Genomic DNA, 19,948 nt, shown 5'->3' with positions numbered 1-19,948 from the left:
GCCTAGGTGGAAGAGGCACCAGAAGAGTTCCAGTTCAGTTGTCTTACTTAGTAACTTTTCTCTTTTCTCAGAGACATTTTCCGTGGAAGTATAGAATAGGTGGGAGGATTCGTTTTTGTAGGTAGATTTCAGTCTTGACTCCAATCTGTCTTCTGAGAATTAATATTTTAGGTAATTAAAAAAAAAGCATACCCCATTTCTGATGACTTGTGTCTGCCAAAAAGCATTGGTTCCTAAAGCATGTCATGAAGTGGTTTTGGTTTTTTTTTTACATACAGCTTGTTTTTCTTTTTTTTTTTTTTTTTTTAGCATTTCCAACTTTTTATGCTTGTGTCTTGCCTGATGAGGTTTTCTTGGGAAAATAAACAGCAGTGAAAGAAAGTCATTTAACCCCTACCCTGGTTTTCTGGTCTGTGAATCTTGTAACTGTGGTTAACACTAAATGAGTGCTTGTCCAGTACGTTACTGCTGCATTGCATTTCTGGTAGATGTGTTATCAAAACCGGCCGTTTTATGGGAAGATTAGTGGTGTGTCCTGTGGAGAACGCGTGAATTGTCTTGCGCTTGAGGTTGAGTTGGGAACTGGTTTGAAAGACAAGACAGTCACCATAGTAGAGGTTACCCAAGTTCTTCCGATGACTGTCCTGCCGCCGGTCACTGCATTTGTTGTGGGTCCTCTAACAGGCAAGAGAAGGCTGGAATGGAAGATTGTCTCAGAGAAGATGGGGACAATTGTTACTCTCTTTACATAGTTGTTGCAGGAGTGGAGTTTGGTGGGGAGTGGTTCTTGCTGCTTCAGTTTTTTGTGAATAGGTACCTTCTAAGAGCAGGAGCCATAAGATGTTAACAGAGGCAGTGCTGAACACCGACAACAGGCAGAGACTCTGCATATGAACTTCAGAGCTCTCTGTTTTGCAGGGTGAGAGATACCTGTTGCTTGTCCCTAAGTCTGTTAATCACAGTCTCCGAGTGCCCTACGATATTGACAGGTCATATGTTTTGTTACAAGTCTTGAATTCGGCGTGTTTTTTCTGATAAGAAAATAAACTTGGAATTTTTTTAGGTGCTTGGTTTTCCTTCTAAAGCCTCTCTCATGATTGTATAAATATAATTTGAAGTGTTAACACTGCCCACTGTTTAAAAAAAATCTATTTTGGAGGATTATTTTGGTGAGGAGGGAGAAGATGAAGATTTAATGATGTTTAAATGTTAGAGGTACAAATAATGGGCGTGGAGCAAGACCGTGGGATGGCTAAGATGTTCCAGCTAATGATGAATGCAGTTGGACTACATTTTAAAAACCTGTTATGGAGTTAGACCTGTAGTAGAGAGAGATAATACTACTAATGAACCTAGAAAAGTTTTCTTTCAGTGGTGAGAAAACCATGTGAATTAGTGCCCGCTGATGCAGAACTAGGGCTTTAGAGACGATTCTTTTTATCAACTGCTTACGTGATGTGCCACCTCTCAGTAAAGTATGCAGGTAAAGAAAATGCAAGTTGTATGGGAGGTGCTTTAAGAGTTAGATATTGTCACTACATGAATCCTGTAAGATGTTGAGGCTGGCAGAACTGACCCCCCAGGATTCCAGTGCTACATGATGTCCTCTTGATGGAGCGCTGGCATGTGTCTGAAGGTCAAAATGGCCTTTGGAGAGAAGGCACTGGCTCTTGGAGATGTAGTCAAGTGAAAGCAGGGGCTGAAGGGAGGTACTTTATCTGCATTGAAGCAGGAAACATGTGAGGAAAGAATTCAGCTCAGCTCCAAGCGCTGAGCCAGCGACGTACATAGAGCGGTAAGCATCTTCTGCAATAGGGCGGTCTCAGGCAATCAGGTGATAAGGGAAGTTTTGGAGTGGTTTTGCTCAGCTTTTGAGATGGGTAGAACAGTATGGTTCGGCTAGCTCCCGCTTGGTGCAGAGCCTGCTGGCACGCTGTTCTCCAAGAACACCAGCTGTAGAGATGGTATTTATAGCGCTTGGATCTGAGCAGCTGAGGATGAGAGCGGCTTTCTAGCAGCTTCTGTGAGCAAGCATTTGCCTTGCTCTGGTGCTATTGAGCCGCGCTCCCTCCCCCATCCAACCTTTTCTCCCAGTGCAGGGCTGGAATTCCACAGTGGGGAGAGAATCCGGTTGAATTCCAAATGAGCTGTTCTTAGCTTCTATTTGGTTTCCTTCCCTTTTAATGATTTGAAAAATGCAAACAATGCTTTGAAAAGCAAGCACTGCTTTGCAAGCTGGAAGTGTCCATTTCCCTTCATTTATCTCTTGTAATAACAACCCTGAAAGTCTGACTTATAAAAGCAGCATAGCCATATATCTGATTGCAGCGTATGCCTAGGAAAGAAGCCTGTATTATACGTGTCTTTGGGGTGTTATTCGCGTTCCAACAAACGAAGAATGTCTGCTCCACCCTGCGCTCCGTAACGAGCATGTTCCCATTGTTGTCATTCCAGTCTACAGAGGGCGCAGATATATTTTCCAGACCCATGCATTTTAAGAGACTGTATATTTAATGTTAATTTGGTCATGTGGAGTCAGTTCTGAAAGCTGCAGATCTTTTACATTGGTTAATTTGGTTACTAAGGGGACAAAATAAAGCTGCTGCTTGTATTGATTCAGATAAAGTTTGAAGAAGGCACAGAAATTAAGTATTTGGTATTTGTTTCCCAAATGTTGCCCCTTCCAAAGTTCTGTCTAGACTAGTGTGGGGTTTTTTAACATTTCTGCTTATTTCTTTACCATAAATGGGGATACAAGTGAAGACAGGACAGTGCCTTTTTTTGCTCACTGCTATCTCTTCATAGGTGTTGGCATTTGGTAGGAATGTGTGCTCGGTGTGGGTTACTGCTGCCACTGGAATTACCGAGGCTGCTGTGAAGCCTCTTTTGTGAGATGAAACCTTATTTAATTTCATAGGTAGAAATTAAGGAGGCTTTGTGCCTTCAGCAGTGACAGATGTGGTAGCACTAGGGGCATGGAGGATGTACACGACGGAGGGCAGGCTCTCTTGCACAGGTGATGGAAGTTCAGTTTCTCCAGTTCATCCCTGACTTTCACCTTTACTGCGTTTTATTTCAGATTGGCAAATTGATAGTTTGTCATGGTTTTTCTTAATATTAATCTGTCAGTCCCCTGTCCGTCCCCCCTCCGCACAGACTGTGTATCAGCTAATCCGAGGATTTAGCTCAAGTTAATTCTGTCTGCTGGTGTTTATCTGAAGGGCGAACTGCAGCTGGTCAGTTCTTCACTGGAGCACCCTGCGGTGACTAATATGTGGCATGTCTGATGGCAGGATGCCCCTAATGTGACTCTGCTAACAGAGGTGGAGCTTTTCAATCTAGTGCCTTGACTTCAGATGTAATGAGGAAAAGAGAATAATTTCAATTCTTACCTCTGTCTCTGTTCCAGGAACTTGTTAGAAAGAATTGCGTGTATCCCCCGATACTGAGCTGCAGATAATTTCTAACCTGCCAAATTTGTGACATGCTGAGGAGCAGTGCTGACTGTGATGAAAACAGATTAGGTTTGGACTGCGAATTCAGTGTCACAAGCTGACGTGAGATTTTACGTGGTTAAGAAGTAGTTTTGGTCATTCTTTGTGTTTGCAAAAGTATTTATGTGGTTGAGTAGATGGGAATGGAATGAGGGGGCTGATCTTGGCTAGGTTTGCTTGTTGCTTTTTTTAGTTTTTTCCTCTTCTCTGTAGGTTTCCCACTGTCTGTTTACTTGGTCAGTTTTAGTGGAGAATAGAAGTGTAAGCCCAGAAACGGAGGCTTGAAGTGGGAATGTGTTTGTGTGTATGTTTAGGAAGGGGTGAGAAGCTAGAGAATGCTGCTTCCAGTTAAAAGTATCTAGAAGACTAACTTTTCATCAGCTGACACTTTTCGCTAATATTTAAAACTAGCGATGAATTTAATGTCATAGCTTTGAAAGGTTGAAAGTGTAGGTTATTTTTGTGCTAGCTGATAAAGCAGATGGAGGATGGCATGAAAAATGTTAATTAAGGAACAAGTAGGATGGGCTGTGGAAGTACCTTATGCCAAAAAATGAAATTGCCTGTTTAAGGGCATGTTAAAATCCAAATGTTTTGTGGAGATTGGTTTGTTACTGTTGATACAACACATCTTAAATTATAATTCCTTCATTGATTGTGCTCCTGCTTCTCATCATCTTTTATTTGGCTGCACTGCTCCTATATACTTCTCCTGTACAAGGACTAATTAGTTCAAGTTTATGGGTCTTATGTAATGATGCAGAATTTTAGATTATTTGATGGGAAGGAATTTGGTTTACAACTATTGGTTTCCTTACATTTTGGTCAGTGATATATAAAACTCATGTTTGTAGTGACAAGTATCAAAAAAAGCCCACCAAACTTTTAGTAGCTGAGCAGCTAAAAAGAAGCATTTAAATGATTTGAGCTTCCGAGAATATGTGGATCACGCTTGCTTAGAGGCTGCTCAGACGGTGTGAAGCAGCTCTGTATGGCTTTCTGTGTAACTGTAAGGAGAAATTAGCTTTTAAAATCCAAGCTGTGTCTCTAAGTTGGGATGGCACTGCCAATGTTAAAACTGCTTCAAACTGAATGGTAATGCTGCGTAGCTGTTCACACAGTGCACTTTTATTTGAATTTTGTATCAATTCATGACATGTTATTACTTCTATTCTTTCCATTTGCTTATCAGAGTAGAAAACTGATGTAAATATTATGTATAAAGATGAAGAATATTAGGCAAAATTTCTGGAAATTCCTAATTCAATTAAAGGACTAGTATGGGCATTTATCTCCCTCAACCACCAGTGTGTAGAGTATATTTTTAAAACGTGAATATTCCCACGCCTTTTTCTCAGCCTTCTGTTCCAAAGGTAAATGATGCACATGAACCCAAACTGTGGTTGCTGCTTTGCATCCTGGAAGAGTTTTCAGACCCTGCAGTAGTAAAATAGGGTCTTCAACTTGTTTCATCCTTTTCAAGTTTCTGAGTTTTCTGTAACCTTTTTCAGTAGGAGCAGATAGGAGATAGTGATTTTCGTAAAATATGCCTTCCAGTTTCTGTTTGATGCAGAAACCTGAACTTGTGGAAAGCTGGAAGATCCCACGTGACCTAAGCAGTTGGCTCTTGGTGAAGCGGGGGGCCTGGAAAAGGGATTGAGTTTCTGGCTGCATAGACTAAGTCCAACATTAAAAGTTGCTACGGTGCCATGCTGATGGTAACTAATTATAGCTGCAGCACAAAGCCTTAGTGTCAGTTTGCAAACAGAAGAGTTAATTGCCACATTGGACCTTTTGAAATAGCAGATAAACAATTTTACCCTGTAAGATAAAAAGGCCATTAATGTGTTCCTGCTGTGATTGTCTGCCTTATTGCCTTTCTCATTTCCTGAGGCTCTGTAATTAAACCATTAACTTGCTACCATGCCATGAGGCTGCTGTGGTGAGAGGAGATAGATGACGACCTATTTCATGATTCACTAATACAATTCATCTTGGCCTTGCATGGTTTAAAACCGAACAAAATAACTGAAAAGCTTTTCGTGCTCTTGTGGGTATTGGAGCCACTGGAAACAGTCCTCTTGAACATCCTGTTTGTTTCCTTGTTCAGCTGAAAACACAGCTTGCGGAGTAACATGGTACGTAAAATCAGTGTTGCCTGCTCCTGCTCAGGCTAATTTCTGCATGATCATTCCTTTTTTTTTTTTTTTTTGACTAGGCATATGGATTTTAGGATAATTCTTGCCTGTATTATAAGAAGTCTTAATTTCTTCAGAAATATGTATTAGCTCCCTGTAAAAGTAGCTAGATTTTGTAGATTTGCTTTGTCCCTCCAAAGAAGATGCTTGGTGCAACAGATAATTTCAAGTTAGGTATCTACTTCAGTTTGAATTCCTGGTTTCTTAGGTGCCTCACCATCACCCCAACATCATCTTTCAGGTGTTGTGTCTCACATTATTGTGTACCTGATCCCTTGGTTCAAACTCGCATCACATCAGACGTGACTGAAGCTCGTAGCTACCCATTTGGTGCTCAGTGTTCCCAATGAACCGGGTTTCAGTCCAATTGAAATCTGTTGAGGTCATTATCTTATATTTTCTCAGTTGTTCAACTCTTCTGGCTTCATTTGTAGACACACTGAGAGTTCTGTTAATCCAGGGATTCTGAAAATGGAGAATGTAGACCCTGTGTGGGAAATGGGAATGAGGATGGACTTCAGGCTTGGGCTAGAAGCTGAGTGAAAAGGCTGTGACCAGATCGCAGTAGGGAGGGACAGCACACAGAATTCCTGGCAGCCAGGAGGTTTTCTCTGACCCATTCGTGCTGCAGCGGAAGGTTTTGGCCAGGCAGCTGCATTCCCGACCTCTGACAGAGCTGCCTTCTTGCACGTTAATCTCCCTTTCTTGATAAACTTCTCAAGATACGCTTTGCAAAAACATGCATCGTAGAAAGCCGTTTTCAGAGTAGTGAGGTGGACATGGCACGTAGTGTGGAGGAGCTGAGGAAAGCCTGGCTAAGGAAGTAATAATAAAAAATGTCATTAAAAAAAAAAAGGGGGCAGAGTGGAACCACTTGCACAAATCACAGAGCCTGAACTTTACCCTTGACAAATGTGATGGATCAAATTTAAGCTTGAAGCGAGTAGGATGGGTGTGTGATGGTGAGCTTGTAGTGCCTTCCCATGAACTAGGCCTGTTGGATAGCTGGAGGTCTTGTCTTTCGTGGGTGGCCAGTGAGCCGAGTGGAAAAACGAGCTATTCTGATTAAACATTTGGCTTCTTTGCTCTTTTGGAAGTGGTGGACTTTTCCTAGAGATTTTATTGGTGTGTTTGTTTTTTGGGTTTTTTTTAACAGTTAATGTGAAGTCTGTATTTTATTTAAAACCAGGTTTGGTAAGAATACTGACATTTGTGCTGTCTGTTCTGTCTTCTGTTTCTGGTGCAGTGGAATCTCAGAAGGCAGTTTAACTCTTACTTGGAGAGACAAAGTGCAGCTTTGCCTTGGCCAACAAAAATGTTCTTTTGGCTTATAAGCTACAATATAAGAATGGAAAAGTAAAAACCTGATGAATACTTGCTATTTAACTGTTGATTCTAAGAGGAGGCATGTTAATTGTGCCATGAGGTAAATAAGTGAGGTCAAAGCTCCCTTTTGTGATTACATCTGGACCTTAAAGTAAAACTGCACCAATGTGACATTGGGGTAGCCAGTGTGTGTTTGTAGATTGTGGATAATAATGTGTCTCTTGGTCACCAAAGACGTAACTAGGCTTCTGCTTATCTCACAGTTTGCCAGGCTAGGAGTTTCCCATTTCCAAGACAGTGTTGCATATGCCTCTCTCTTCCCTTAGCCATGACTTCTCTCACAACAGTAGTTTCAGGAGTTTGGGTTAGACTGATTTCCTGTTGAGATTAAGCAACAGAAAGTGCCTTGTCAGGAGAGGTTCTGGCAGTATGGTTTTTCCCATGTATCTGCTTAGGATTGTGTTATACAGCACATAGGAATAGGTGCTAGCATATAAGAAGAGGTTCTGCTTATTGCTGTATTTTTCTGCTTTTAATAACTAAATTACTTTCCCATGAACTTAAAGTGCAAAACAACCGAAGAGCATAATGTTCACCCCCAAAGGTTACCCTGAACTAATGTGGAGATTGGTTTTTATATGTGCCTTTTTGGGTAGGTACAAGGTGTTACTTCTTCCTTACCTCTCAGGGCTTTGGTGTTAAATAACTGAATGGGAAATGAGAAGTTGTTCAGTTGTAGCGGTCTGTAATATGCTGAAAGCAGAGAACTGATGTAAGCATTAAGAAGTGATTTAAGTAAGTTCTGAGGTTCGTTATTTATTTGCTTTACCTTTAGGGCTGGTTTAATAGTGCGGACTGTAGAAATACTGCTGTTGGCCAAGATTAGCAGAGGGAAGCTGAAGCCATAGGTGATTGCTGAGGTTATGTATTTATAGGTATCCCTTTGTTATGTATTGATGCCCAGGTTGCTATCCAAAGCCACAAGCATTTTTGCCATTTGGTACTCTGCTGGTGCAAGACGTATTATTCATTGGCTTTGCATGTCTGTAAGCTTTTATAAAGCAAGAATGTCAGCACAAGGTGCATCCAAGTGAAATGGAGTTGGCCACAAAAACCAGAGTAGCAACTGTTGCTGTTTGCAATGCAGACAGTAATCTTTTCTCCACACTATGATTTTTGGACTGCAGCCCTGTGCAGGGACACAGCATCTGGTAGAGGAGCGATTTAATTTAATGTGGATTCTGTAACCATGTTGTCAGAGATTTTGGTGCAACATGATGTTAAGTCTGTGTTTTAAATGGTAAGAGATGTGGGTATTACACTCCCTTTCCTTCTGCGATAAATAGAAGACCCTGTCTCCCAAAGCATAGCCTAACTGTCGTGAATATGTGAGAAATAAGCATCCTTTATTTAAGATGACAGGTATCAGGATGTAAGTCATCCCCAGGAAGCCTGTCACTCCCTTCGTATAGCTCCTTTCTTTGTAGATTTTGTTAGCAGGTGTCATAACTAGTATATCGCTCCCAAAGGCAGATTATTGCTTTAGGTGCAGATGGGTATGTGTAAATCTAAGGTGGTTTGTTTAATTTTGATACCCTCAAGAGTATGCCTTTTTACAGTCCCTACTTACATAGATGGTGTTGAAAACAGCTGCTGGAAATAATAGATTTAGGTATTTCCAGCACTGTAGTACTGAAAGAAGAAAGCAGTTGAGATTCACTTCTGCAGCAAGAGCTGTGCTTATAAATCACCCTCCTTGGTACACAGAAACTGCAGACATTCCATGTGCCATTACAGTGATAGCTGGATCCATTGTCTGTTCCCCTCCTCCAGGCAAAGGTTGTGTAGGAAGCTGTTTTGTTGTGTGTGGGGGGGGGAGAGGGGAACCACAAAAAAACCCCAAAAACAAAACGGAAAACCCCATACCCAAACCCAACAACCTAAAAGGTATCTGGAAGAGCTTTCATTAATTATGGGGAATTCACACGTGTGACACATTGGAAAAAATTAGAGGATCTGGGGAAAGGAAAAGAGCTTACAATTTACAGATGTACTGATATGAAGAGGAAATGGGTTTTTTGTAGAGCATGTTTATCCTGGTATTTATGAAGTGTCCCATGACTTAACTCACCCGCAGATTCTTTTGTATGAATACATTGGAAAGAAAATTTAGTCGGGCATTGCAAGAGCTGAAGGGCAACTGTAGGTCAGTTTTTTGGATGAGACTTAAAAAGGCTGTAACACAAGAATTATACATAAACCTTCTTTCCACTCTGGCTTTTTTTGTGTGTGTGTGACCTTCATCGTAGGTCTATTGTGTGTTATACAGAAGTTCCAAAGAGAGAAAGTACACAGGTTGGTTGGGGGTCGCTGTGGGGTTCAGCGGCTGCATACCATAAGAACACTGCCCAGTAATTTAGTTGCTTCAATTAATGTCAGTCCTATTACAGATCTGTCTGTAGGCTTTGTGCATATAAAAGAATGCTGAAGTAACCTATTCAGATAATCCCTGAAATACTTGTAGATCCACCTTTTTTCATATCTTCTTCCATGTCCTAAAAATTCTGAGCTTCTTAAGGAAAATCCTGCTGCAATGAGGTCTTGTGCTGTGTAACATCTATTTCAAAATAGACTTGAGTTGTGCTGCTGTGAAATCCCCAGGGATTCTTGAACCCTTTGTGTATTGGATCTTCCTTTCTAATACTCCTTAACTCCTAAAAGCCTGTCCCATTTTAAAAGCCAAGGGATCAGGATTATTTATTTCTGTCTTTCTGTCCACAGAAGAATTTTGTTTAACAGCAGCATTCCTTCTCAGAATCTTTTTCCTTGGCTTATTTCAAATAAAGCCTACAGAAGTAGTGTGTTAGGAAGCTGTGAGTCTGTTGCTTCAGTCTTACTACTCCTGTGCACTGTGGCAACTATGTGAATGTGAGTTTACACAGATTAAGCTGAGGGTCAGCAAGCTCATTAATTATGCTCCTAAATGTCAAGTTAGCTAAGAGTTTGAATTTTATTTCTTGTAGGTATTGTCAACCCAAAGAATCCCAAGGAAGCACCAAAGTCCTTCAGCTTTGACTACTCGTATTGGTCCCACACATCGGTAAGTTCTCTTACACGAAAGTCTTGTTGTTGACTGGCTTGATTTAACTGTGTTCCCTCCTGATCGTGCCATCCCTGTCAGATCTTTTTCTATGCTGCCTCTCTCGCCCTCACTCAGGTTAAACCTGACTCAGGTTGTCATCATATGTTGTCTTTTCTTATTCGAGGGAGAGCAGAAAGCTGAGCTCCTGGAATATGATAACAAGATGTAAATGTTTGAAAGATTACTGAAAATACTTCCCAGCAATGTTCTGTTCTAAGTATTTTAAGGATGCATGTGAACCATGGTTAATTCAGTTTTGCTCTTAAACAAGTGAGTCACTTGAGTTTTTACAGTTCAAGGAGAGATGTGGTCTGGGTAGCCTTGGCAGATCTGGAGAAGGCAGAGTAGTGATCCATGCTTCCAGTAGCTGCAAAAGCAGTGAACTCTCATCTAACACCCCTGCCCCACCCTCCCGTGAATTGGTGCTAAGGTCTTGCTGACTTCCAGTAATTGTTCTGCAGCACGGCCGTGGTGTTCTGCCGTTTACCCCTCCCCTGCCTTGTTTTCACACAAGATAAAGGGCATAGTGCCTTTCTCTAATTTTAGTAACTTGGATGGTGCAAATAAGACTTAGTATTTCTGAGCAAGTCTGTGGCCAACAAGATTGTTTTCATTACAAAAAACTTGGATTTGTGCAGCTCTTTTACTGAATCTTCCAGAGCAGCCATGCGAGTTGATTACAGGATCAGCCAGAGGAACATTATGGACATAATTCCTGAAAACCAACAGATAAGCAGCATCAAGGACAAGTGGTCTGATAAAATTTGGATCCCAGCGTTAGAATGTTAGCACAGCTAAATTTGTATTGACTCTCTAAACTCTACTTCTGATTTTCTTCCTCCTCTGAAATACCCGGAATCTTCTTTGTCAGGGATCTTGCATGAAACTTTTCCAGTAGTGCCAACGGCGTTCACAAAGCAGAATTGGTTGGTTTATTTGTGCAGGTTGCTCCCTCCGCATTGATGGAGTGGCCCTGCAAGGGTTGTCATTGTCCTTTTCTCTAGCTGGTACTGTCATGGAAAAAAGGTGTGCAAAAACGTTCTACATTTACCTCTTCCTAAGGGACTGGCCCACAAGATAGAGGTAGAAAGAAGAGTTGCTTTTGAAATGTCACTTGAATGATGGTCTAAGACTATATTTATCCTATTTTCCTGTCTTTTCAGCCTGAAGATCCCTGCTTTGCATCGCAGAGCCGTGTGTACAATGACATTGGGAAGGAGATGTTGCTGCATGCCTTTGAGGGCTACAATGTATGCATCTTTGCCTATGGACAAACTGGAGCTGGGAAATCCTACACGATGATGGGCAAGCAGGAGGAGAGCCAAGCAGGCATCATCCCCCAGGTACAATCGAACCCCGAGAGAGACTCTGGTTTTTATAGCAGGTTCAAACACAGACTTGCTGATATGCTCCTTTTATATTGCAATAACAGCAGAGAAGCACAGCTTACTTCTGGAGTGAAAGAAACCTGCTGGGGAAAAAGAGCATTAGTCATTTTCCCTCTGCTACTTTTTTTTTAATTGTACTATACACTCTGTATATTTTTCCTACATCCTATTTCTCCACTTCCCCAGCGAACTGGTAAATCAGGGTCTTATTCACTGGGTTTTGTGTCTGCTTCTCTGACTTTAGCTAGGACAGCACTTAAACGCTTTGTATTCAGCAGTTCAAAAGCTGGTATTACTGATGAACATGCCAAAAACTTATTGTGGAAACAAGTTTCTCAAAGCTAAAACCTGAATAATATATCTTGGTAAGCAATGAAGGATATAGAAACATTGAGCTACATTCAGTTGCCCTAAGTAATTCTTCCCAGTGTTATTTTCGCCCCTGAAATTTGTTTTTGACATTTGCTGTGAAATGTGAAGAAGTTGGGATGCCCCCACAGGAAGTTTTGGCTGGCAGCAGTTCATGCCGTCGTCATGAGCTGAGCTTTCTGTAGCCATCGGTTGTACGGCTCATGTCCTGTGTGCAGACATTCCTCCGTGGGTAGGTGCTGACAGTGGAGCAGGTTTGTTGGAAGATGGTGTATTCCTCCATTCCCAAAAAAGAAACCTGAGGTTGGGTTTCAGTTTTAATAAATAAATATGCTGAACAGCTTGAGTCCTCAATTCTGCTGCAGATTAGCTGTAGACATTGGCCCTGTGCCACAGGGGGGAAGTAGATGACACAGGGCGTTGTTCTCTGCAATAATGTGGGTGCATGTACTGAAATAGGTTGCCAGTGTTCTGGTGATTGGCGTAGAGTAATGTTGAAAGAGCTAATGTGATGAAGGGCAGAATTGTTGCTAAACGACTAAATTGCATTTAGTCGTTATTACAATATAATATAAAGTACCAGGTGCAATGAGCTGAAAATCTGTATCAACAGCTTAGTGCTAGAACTTTCTGGTAGCCTTGATATTCGTATTTGGTTTTTTTTGAGACCTCAAATACGTACCAGTTAAAAATTGTCCTAAAAACCCTACAGATCTGCAGCAGCATTATTGCTTTGGTATCTAATACAATTTTAAATCAAGATCAATTCCCTCCAATTTCCCTTGGAGGCTTTGTCATAAAGGGACAAAATGAACTGTCTGTTCAGGGAGACCTTGTTGAATCAGTTTGTTCTTGTCCCATGCACTGAAGGCACTGTACAGTCATGTTCCAAGTAATGTAGGCTGTTGACACCAAATTCTTACGTGTTGGCAAAATTGCCTGTTTGCTGGTCCCTAGTGTGAAACCCTGAAGCTTTAACCGTGTGCTGACTGACTCCCTGAGAGTCTATACTTTCCAAACTGCCTGTATGCTTTACAACCTGTTTATTTTTCATTGAGTGTCTTGTAGTTATCTGTTGCAGCAACAGCTTTCAACTCTTACTCCTCTCTGTACCCATGCTTTTTAATCTCCAGATCTATATCCATGGCTTGCCCACTGGTCATTTTTTTCCTGTATGATCTTAATTTTATGTCTCTCAGTTACTTGCAGACAGGCACTGTTAAAGCAACAGGCTTCTGATATTTAAAGCATCCTTCATATGAAGATACTGTCAACAAATTTTGAAATAATTTCTGCCTATTGATTTAAATCTGAATCCTGGAACTTCAGCACACCAAATAAGCAGCTGTTGTTTTTGAGACTCGGAGAGGCTTAAGGATTTTAATCATTCCTTTCTAAAATTACTACTTCCAATTTCAGTTATTACAGGCTTTTTCTAATTTTATAATACAGAATAATAATGGTTAAACCTAGGACAGTAGTTTGGACAGTAGTTTAGACACTGTGTAAAATCCTTTCTAAAATTACTACTTCCAATTTCAGTTATTACAGGCTTTTTCTAATTTTATAATACAGAATAATAATGGTTAAACCTAGGACAGTAGTTTAGACATTGTGTAAAATAAGGTTGTATGGCAGTGATGTAGAATTGAGATTATGTCCCAGTGAGGTAGTTTGGACAGTAGTTTAGACACTGTGTAAAATAAGGTTGTATGGCAGTGATGTAGAATTGAGGTTATGTATCTCCCCAGTGAGGCTGTTGTGGGTGGTGGAATAGGTTCTTTTTCTTATCCTGCCTTCACTCTAAAGACAATTTAATGGCATGTCATAGTAGTTACTTGTTACTACTCAGCAAAGACGAATTTCTGACTTGGGTTTAATCTTTTTCCAGTTATGTGAAGAATTGTTTGAGAAAATCAATGACAACAGCAATGAAGAAATGTCATATTCTGTAGAGGTGAGTGTGGTGAGGGATCAGGGGGGTGTCTGTATGCTGGGCATCCAACTGAGCTGAGGTGCTGCATTGCTGGTGATGCATTAAGATGCTGTTTTGTTTTGTGGGTGATTTTTTGGTTGTTTTTGGGGTGTTTTGGGGCGTTTTGTTGTGGTTTTTTTTAAGCTTTTTGTCTTTATGTTTGTGTCATGTTTGAGGCAAATGTGAACAAAACCTTTCTGGGACTTTTTTTCCCCCCACCAGAAAATTAGTATACCTTTACCTGTGTAGCAGTTCTGAAGGAAATGATGGACTGGAAAACCTAAAGATGCATTTACAGACTTTTTTTGACTGCTGGATGGAAGACTGCATGTTTCTTGTCAATGAGTATAGTCATAATTTATACCCTATTTCTCTACAGGACTTGACTAGAAAAGCTTAGTCACGCAGTCTCACCTGACATCTGTTAGGTTGGTTTACAGAAAATATTGTGTAAGCCATGCACACATTTTTCTTAATTATTATCCTTACTTAGGTTGGTTTGTGTTAAAGTGGTTTTCATATGCTGTCATGCCACTCCATTTCTCTTTCTGTTTCCATGCCCTGCTCCAAATTAAAATGAAAACAGCTGTTTCACAGAAACAGTGTTTTCTTTCTTTTACTGTTTCCCACCCCCCATCAGTTTTAATGGCTTGACATGCAAATACGTTGCAGGTTTCAAAAGAAAAGATGACCAAAAAGTCAGTAGAAGTAAGATGCAGTTATTATTAATAAATGTGGACTCCAGTCATTACTGCTTCTGAATTACAGAACTGGAAAATGACTAGTTTGGTGGCTTTGAATCTCCTCATTTTAATGCTTCGTTTAATTGTATTTTATTAATGTTTGATGTCTTAATGCTTGAACGCCATAGGAGTGTCTTGTTTAGGATTTGTGAATGGGAAGAACTCCACACTTGCATGATGGTTTTTCTGTTTGGTACTTGTCTGTAGTTCTTATTACATCCCCAGGCGTAGATTTGTGCATATGTGAGAGAGGGGAAGAGAGAGAGTGTCCCTTATAATGGAAATCCAGAAGAATGAACATCTGACAAATAAGCAGAGAAGGGAGACAGCTAGACAGAAATAGTGATGGAAATGTATAAATAGTGTATTGTGATCTGATTTGGATATAGAATTAATTTTTTGGAATTGCACTCTACACAAAGAGATCTTCAGTCTCTGAATTTCTAAAACTCCTGCTAACATCTGTAATCTTTCCACAGTACAGAAGTCAATGTCTTACTGTCTTTTTTGATATTTCATGTCTTGACTGCTGTAGCTGCGAAGTACCTCTCATTCTGGGATAAGCCTAGTGCCATGAGAAATGTAAAAATGAAAGAATGCATTTTAAAATAATTTTTGCTTTATAATTGATTTCAAAGGGTGCAGATTTAAGTTTACTGTAGTTGGAAGAATTGTACTCATAACTCAGGAATGCAGCAGGACGTGGGTACAGCTTAGAATCAAAAGTTGCTTCTGCCTGCAAAGAAATGAATTTTTTTCCTTCTTAAGTTTGCTTTGGAGGCTCACAGGAGAGATTCCTTGTAGGCAGACTCCTTTTACCTTCTGTCCTGTTTGCCTCTTCAGAAAGACAGTTTTGCTGCTGTGTTCATTCAACACCAGTGTGTTTTGAAACGGTCGAAGGATCCGTACGTGGATGCAAGGCCTGTGGCTGATGTTGGAGATCTGATGCTTGAGATTAGTGACTCTTCTTCCCTTCTGCCATTGTGTAAAGCTGTTACGTGAACTGAGACAACTACGTATAGCTTTCCTGTAGTGGAGTGGGGGAGTTTTCTGCCAGTGGCCCTCTGAAATGCTGTAGAGCTGCTTGCAGAGGAAGCCTTACAAAACACTATGCAAATTCCTGTTTTCAGGTGAGCTACATGGAGATTTACTGTGAGAGAGTCAGAGACTTGTTGAACCCGAAGAACAAGGGGAATTTGCGGGTGCGAGAACATCCTCTGCTTGGACCGTATGTGGAAGATCTGTCCAAGTTAGCAGTCACGTCTTACACGGACATTGCAGACCTCATGGATGCTGGCAACAAAGCCAGGTGAGTGCTTGTAGCGTGTTACGTGTGTTTATCTCTCTGGAGACATATGGCATATAGCACCAAATTTAAAATACCTTTTGTGATGCATTGGCAGTCTTTAAAAATTCATGTCACGTGAGGACCGTTTGGAAATACGCGCTGATCGACGCTATTAAAAGGCTGACACTGATTTGTGTGGTGGAATAGTGCTGGGAATCGCTGCATAGGTAGTGAAAGCGTATAATGGCTTGAGATGTCTGGAGACATATGGCATATAGCACCAAATTTAAAATACCTTTTGTGATGCATTGGCAGTCTTTAAAAATTCATGTCACGTGAGGACCGTTTGGAAATACGCGCTGATCGACGCTATTAAAAGGCTGACACTGATTTGTGTGGTGGAATAGTGCTGGGAATCGCTGCATAGGTAGTGAAAGCGTATAATGGCTTGAGATGAAGTATGTAGGAATCGCTGCATAGGTAGTGAAAGCCTGTAATGGCTTGAGATGAAGTATGTAAATAATTATCCTGGCTTCTAGGTCTGCCTCCTTGTGTGCTGTCTCACTATACTGGTATAAATAAACATGTGAACACAGTCTCCTCTTTCATTCCTTGAAGTGGTCAGGGCTGAAGTTGGCATTCCAGCTTTAGGTTCTGGTTGATGAGTAGTTGTTTTCATGTCAGCTGTAGGCTCACTCTAACGTGTGGGAAAGACTGACATAAATGCCACTTGTGTTTCATTGTGTGTTTGACTGTAAGGTAGGTTATTGAGTACACAGATTGAGGAAGCTCTGTTTAAACTGTGGTGAAGATGGAAGTAATTCAGGAGTGAAAAATCAGAGGGTTTGTTAATAGTATTTGGTATGGCTTGGCCTTGGTTACAGGGCAGAACATGAACTGTACAGCCTCTTGGTCTCATTTCTTTCCAGCTGCTTAAGCCCTGCAGGTAGTTGTACTTGCAGCGTAGAGGCTACTGTTTTTTAAATGTGTCTGTGTTTGTTCATGTTTTAGGACTGTGGCAGCTACCAACATGAATGAGACCAGCAGCCGCTCTCATGCTGTGTTTACCATAGTCTTTACCCAGAAGAAACATGACACAGAAACTGACCTTTGCACAGAGAAGGTATGTTACAGATAAGTGTCTGGTTTTTGACTGTTTTTTGCAAATCTTCCCTGCAGTGACTTAGTAGTATAATGAGAAAATGAGAATTAGTTGTTTCTTGTGATGATTTGTTTAAGGGTGAACTCGCTGTGTACCTTGACAGAGCCCTTTTAATGCCATTTCTTGTGGGATTTTGTTTGATTGTAATTCCAAAAACAGCTAAATGGGGAATATGTGCAGGAGAAGAATATATAGATGTGAGGAAAATACGGCCTTAAGGACTAGGCTCTGTGGTGAGGGATATATGTAATAAAATAAGTTTATCTTCCCCGGTTTTGTTCCCAGAACTTTCTGTGGTTTTGCTTGTCAGGGCAAAATATGTGCCTCGTTAGTTCTTTTCTTTGGACACAGGAATTGGGATGAGTGAGACTTAGGCACTTTCTAGAATTTGCATGTTAAAAGGAGGTACACTGTTCAGCATGGAACAGTTTTCTGGCTTTTATTATGCTGAAATAGAGGCTTTGCATGCTGAAGTAGCTGAAACACAGGTGATGTTCACATTTCTGAACTGACTACTGTGGACAGGTCTGAAAAAATTTGTCGTGAAGACACACACTTGACTCCTCCCCTTCCTCCCCCTCTGTAAATAAGACCCTGTAACATTGCCATTACCCAATATGCAGGCTGTAGCTTTAGTTAGGTCACTGCTTTATTGTTGGTGTCACTGGAGTCAGGATGAAACATCATGTTTCTCTTCCTTTGAGATTCTCGTGTTGTTTGTAGCAGTAGCACAATTCTTTTGATTTCTGTACGGCTCTGTTCATGTGAGACCTCACTCTGTTTTCAGGAATAATGATACGTAGAGTACAGCCCTAGACATTTCTTACCTGTAAGATAACAGCATCAAGCTAATTGCTTGAGAAACCTGTGTTTGACTGGAGTTTTAAGCCCACTATGGTGGTGGTTTTTTGTTTTTTAAACAGTAGAGTTCTCATGCTGTAGAATTCTTTGATGTTTTGCTCTTACTCTGGTTCACCAAGAACTAATTCTCGTTGTTCCTGTGCTTTCTCTTTTCAGGTCAGCAAGATTAGCCTTGTGGATCTCGCTGGCAGTGAGCGAGCTGATTCAACTGGTGCCAAAGGAACCAGATTAAAGGTATTGGGCCACTGAGGTATGGGGGAAACAAGGGAAGTGGGTGCACAAGCATCATGTGTAGTCTTTGCTTGACTAATAATAAGGAAAAGAAAGGATTGCTGTAATAAATATGGAAAAAGTAGTTGTGAAACTGAAGACTCTTCCTCTCTCTGATCATGGATGTGACATTTGGCTCATTTAGCCTACAGAGGATCATGGTTGAACAGTTTTAATTATTCAGTAATACTGGATTCTCTTTTCTCAGGAAGGAGCAAATATAAACAAATCTCTCACAACTCTGGGCAAAGTTATTTCAGCGTTGGCCGAAGTGGTAAGTACAGCATTTATCTACCTGCAACAGCATTTCCATAGTGTGTGACACCGAGACAGTGAAAACCAAGGGGTGCAGCAGAATCATTCACTGCTCTTGGCCTGGCGTTCGCAGCCAAGTTAGCCGCGTGTATTTTGGTAGATGAATAGTGTTGGCAGTATTCTGTGGGTGTCATGCAGGCTGGTAGAGACTTTATTTGTTGATAGATTGAAGCATTGGTTTATTTAGCTGTGAAGAAGCCTTGCAAATGAAGCCTACATTTGTGTAGAAGGTGTACGTGTTCATGTAACGAGCTTTTAGTTCCGCAGAGCAGCAACTTTGTTTTTATTTACAAGAATAATTTTAGAAAACTAAATCAGCTCTGTTGTTAAGAATCTTATCATCGGCTGTTCTTGCAATGACAAGACTTAGTAATGTGTTGTGTGGACATTTGTTGGTCCAAACATAATGTTGCAGGTTTAGAAAAGGACTTATACTTTTATACTCAACTACTATTAAAAAAAACCCAAAACACAAAAACCCCACCAAAAAGACCCACCCCACCCAAAAAACCAACAAGTAAATTATTGCTGTACCTTATAAAAGTGAGTTCTCAACAGTGGACAGATTGAATATACTTAAGGGCTTTTTAGTTGTTTTTGGTTTTGTTTTTTTTTTAATTAAAATGATTCTCATTCATTGGGCTTCTCAAGAAAAGAAAATGCTATCCAAGTTTACATGGAAATTATATGTAAAGCTCTGTTAAGAAGCTCATGTTGTGTCTTATTCCTCTTTCTTTAATGCTTTCAACTTTAGGATAACTGCACCAACAAGGTATGGTGGTCTGAGTAGTAGTGGATGTTGTCTTTTTGCCTGGGTGTAAGATTTTATTCTCTTCCGTTTGGAATGAAAGAGCAAGGATCTTTTCTGTCAGGTCTTTGAGAAAATCCTGTGACTGTAAATTGGAGTCATGAAGCCTGAGAATTATCAGTACTAAAATTAAAAATGTTCTAAGGTTGAGGATAAATTAATGAAAAATACACTTTTAAGTATGTATTTAGGAATATTCTTTTACTACATCCCTTCTCCTGATTTGGTGACTAACCTTGGGAATATTTACTTTTTGTAGGGATAACACTGTGTTTTCTTTCATGCTTCTGCTCCCCATGTTTTTATTTCTTTTCCCCACATGTTGGATTGTAGGTGATGAGTCAGTTCTAGTTTTCAGCTTCAGCAGCTGGTGGTTACCTGATCCTAGTGATTTTACTTGTCCATCGTAAGGTTACTCACCTTTGGCAAGGGACAACAGCACTGTCATGAGACTAACACTCGGGTTTTAAGCATCACGTTAGGAGGAGTTTCACAGGAATTATCATCAGCCCTTTTATTGCAAAACTGTATCCCCTGTTCAGTGTTGTGCAGAACTAAACTTTTGGCAGCTCTTGCAGCAAGATGCTTGCCTACTGACTCTTTGTGTCG

The 19,948-nt window shown here is 40.6% G+C and overlaps 1 protein-coding gene across 1 annotated transcript in view; it reads left to right on the top strand.

The window, feature by feature from the left end:
- KIF1B (kinesin family member 1B) overlaps window positions 1–19,948 on the top strand; it is a 48,217-nt gene that overhangs the window by 6,769 nt on the left and 21,500 nt on the right. Inside the window, exons 2-8 of the mRNA XM_010147082.1 lie at window positions 10,042–10,118; window positions 11,324–11,503; window positions 13,809–13,874; window positions 15,766–15,944; window positions 16,935–17,046; window positions 18,103–18,180; window positions 18,425–18,490. Of these exons, the coding sequence (XP_010145384.1) occupies window positions 10,042–10,118; window positions 11,324–11,503; window positions 13,809–13,874; window positions 15,766–15,944; window positions 16,935–17,046; window positions 18,103–18,180; window positions 18,425–18,490 (758 nt within the window). The remainder of the gene's footprint in view (window positions 1–10,041; window positions 10,119–11,323; window positions 11,504–13,808; window positions 13,875–15,765; window positions 15,945–16,934; window positions 17,047–18,102; window positions 18,181–18,424; window positions 18,491–19,948) is intronic.

Source organism: Eurypyga helias, unplaced genomic scaffold, assembly GCF_000690775.1.
Source record: "Eurypyga helias isolate BGI_N326 unplaced genomic scaffold, ASM69077v1 scaffold4692, whole genome shotgun sequence".
Classification (NCBI taxonomy): Eukaryota; Metazoa; Chordata; class Aves; order Eurypygiformes; family Eurypygidae; genus Eurypyga; species Eurypyga helias.
This window is presented reverse-complemented; position numbering and strand designations above follow the sequence as displayed.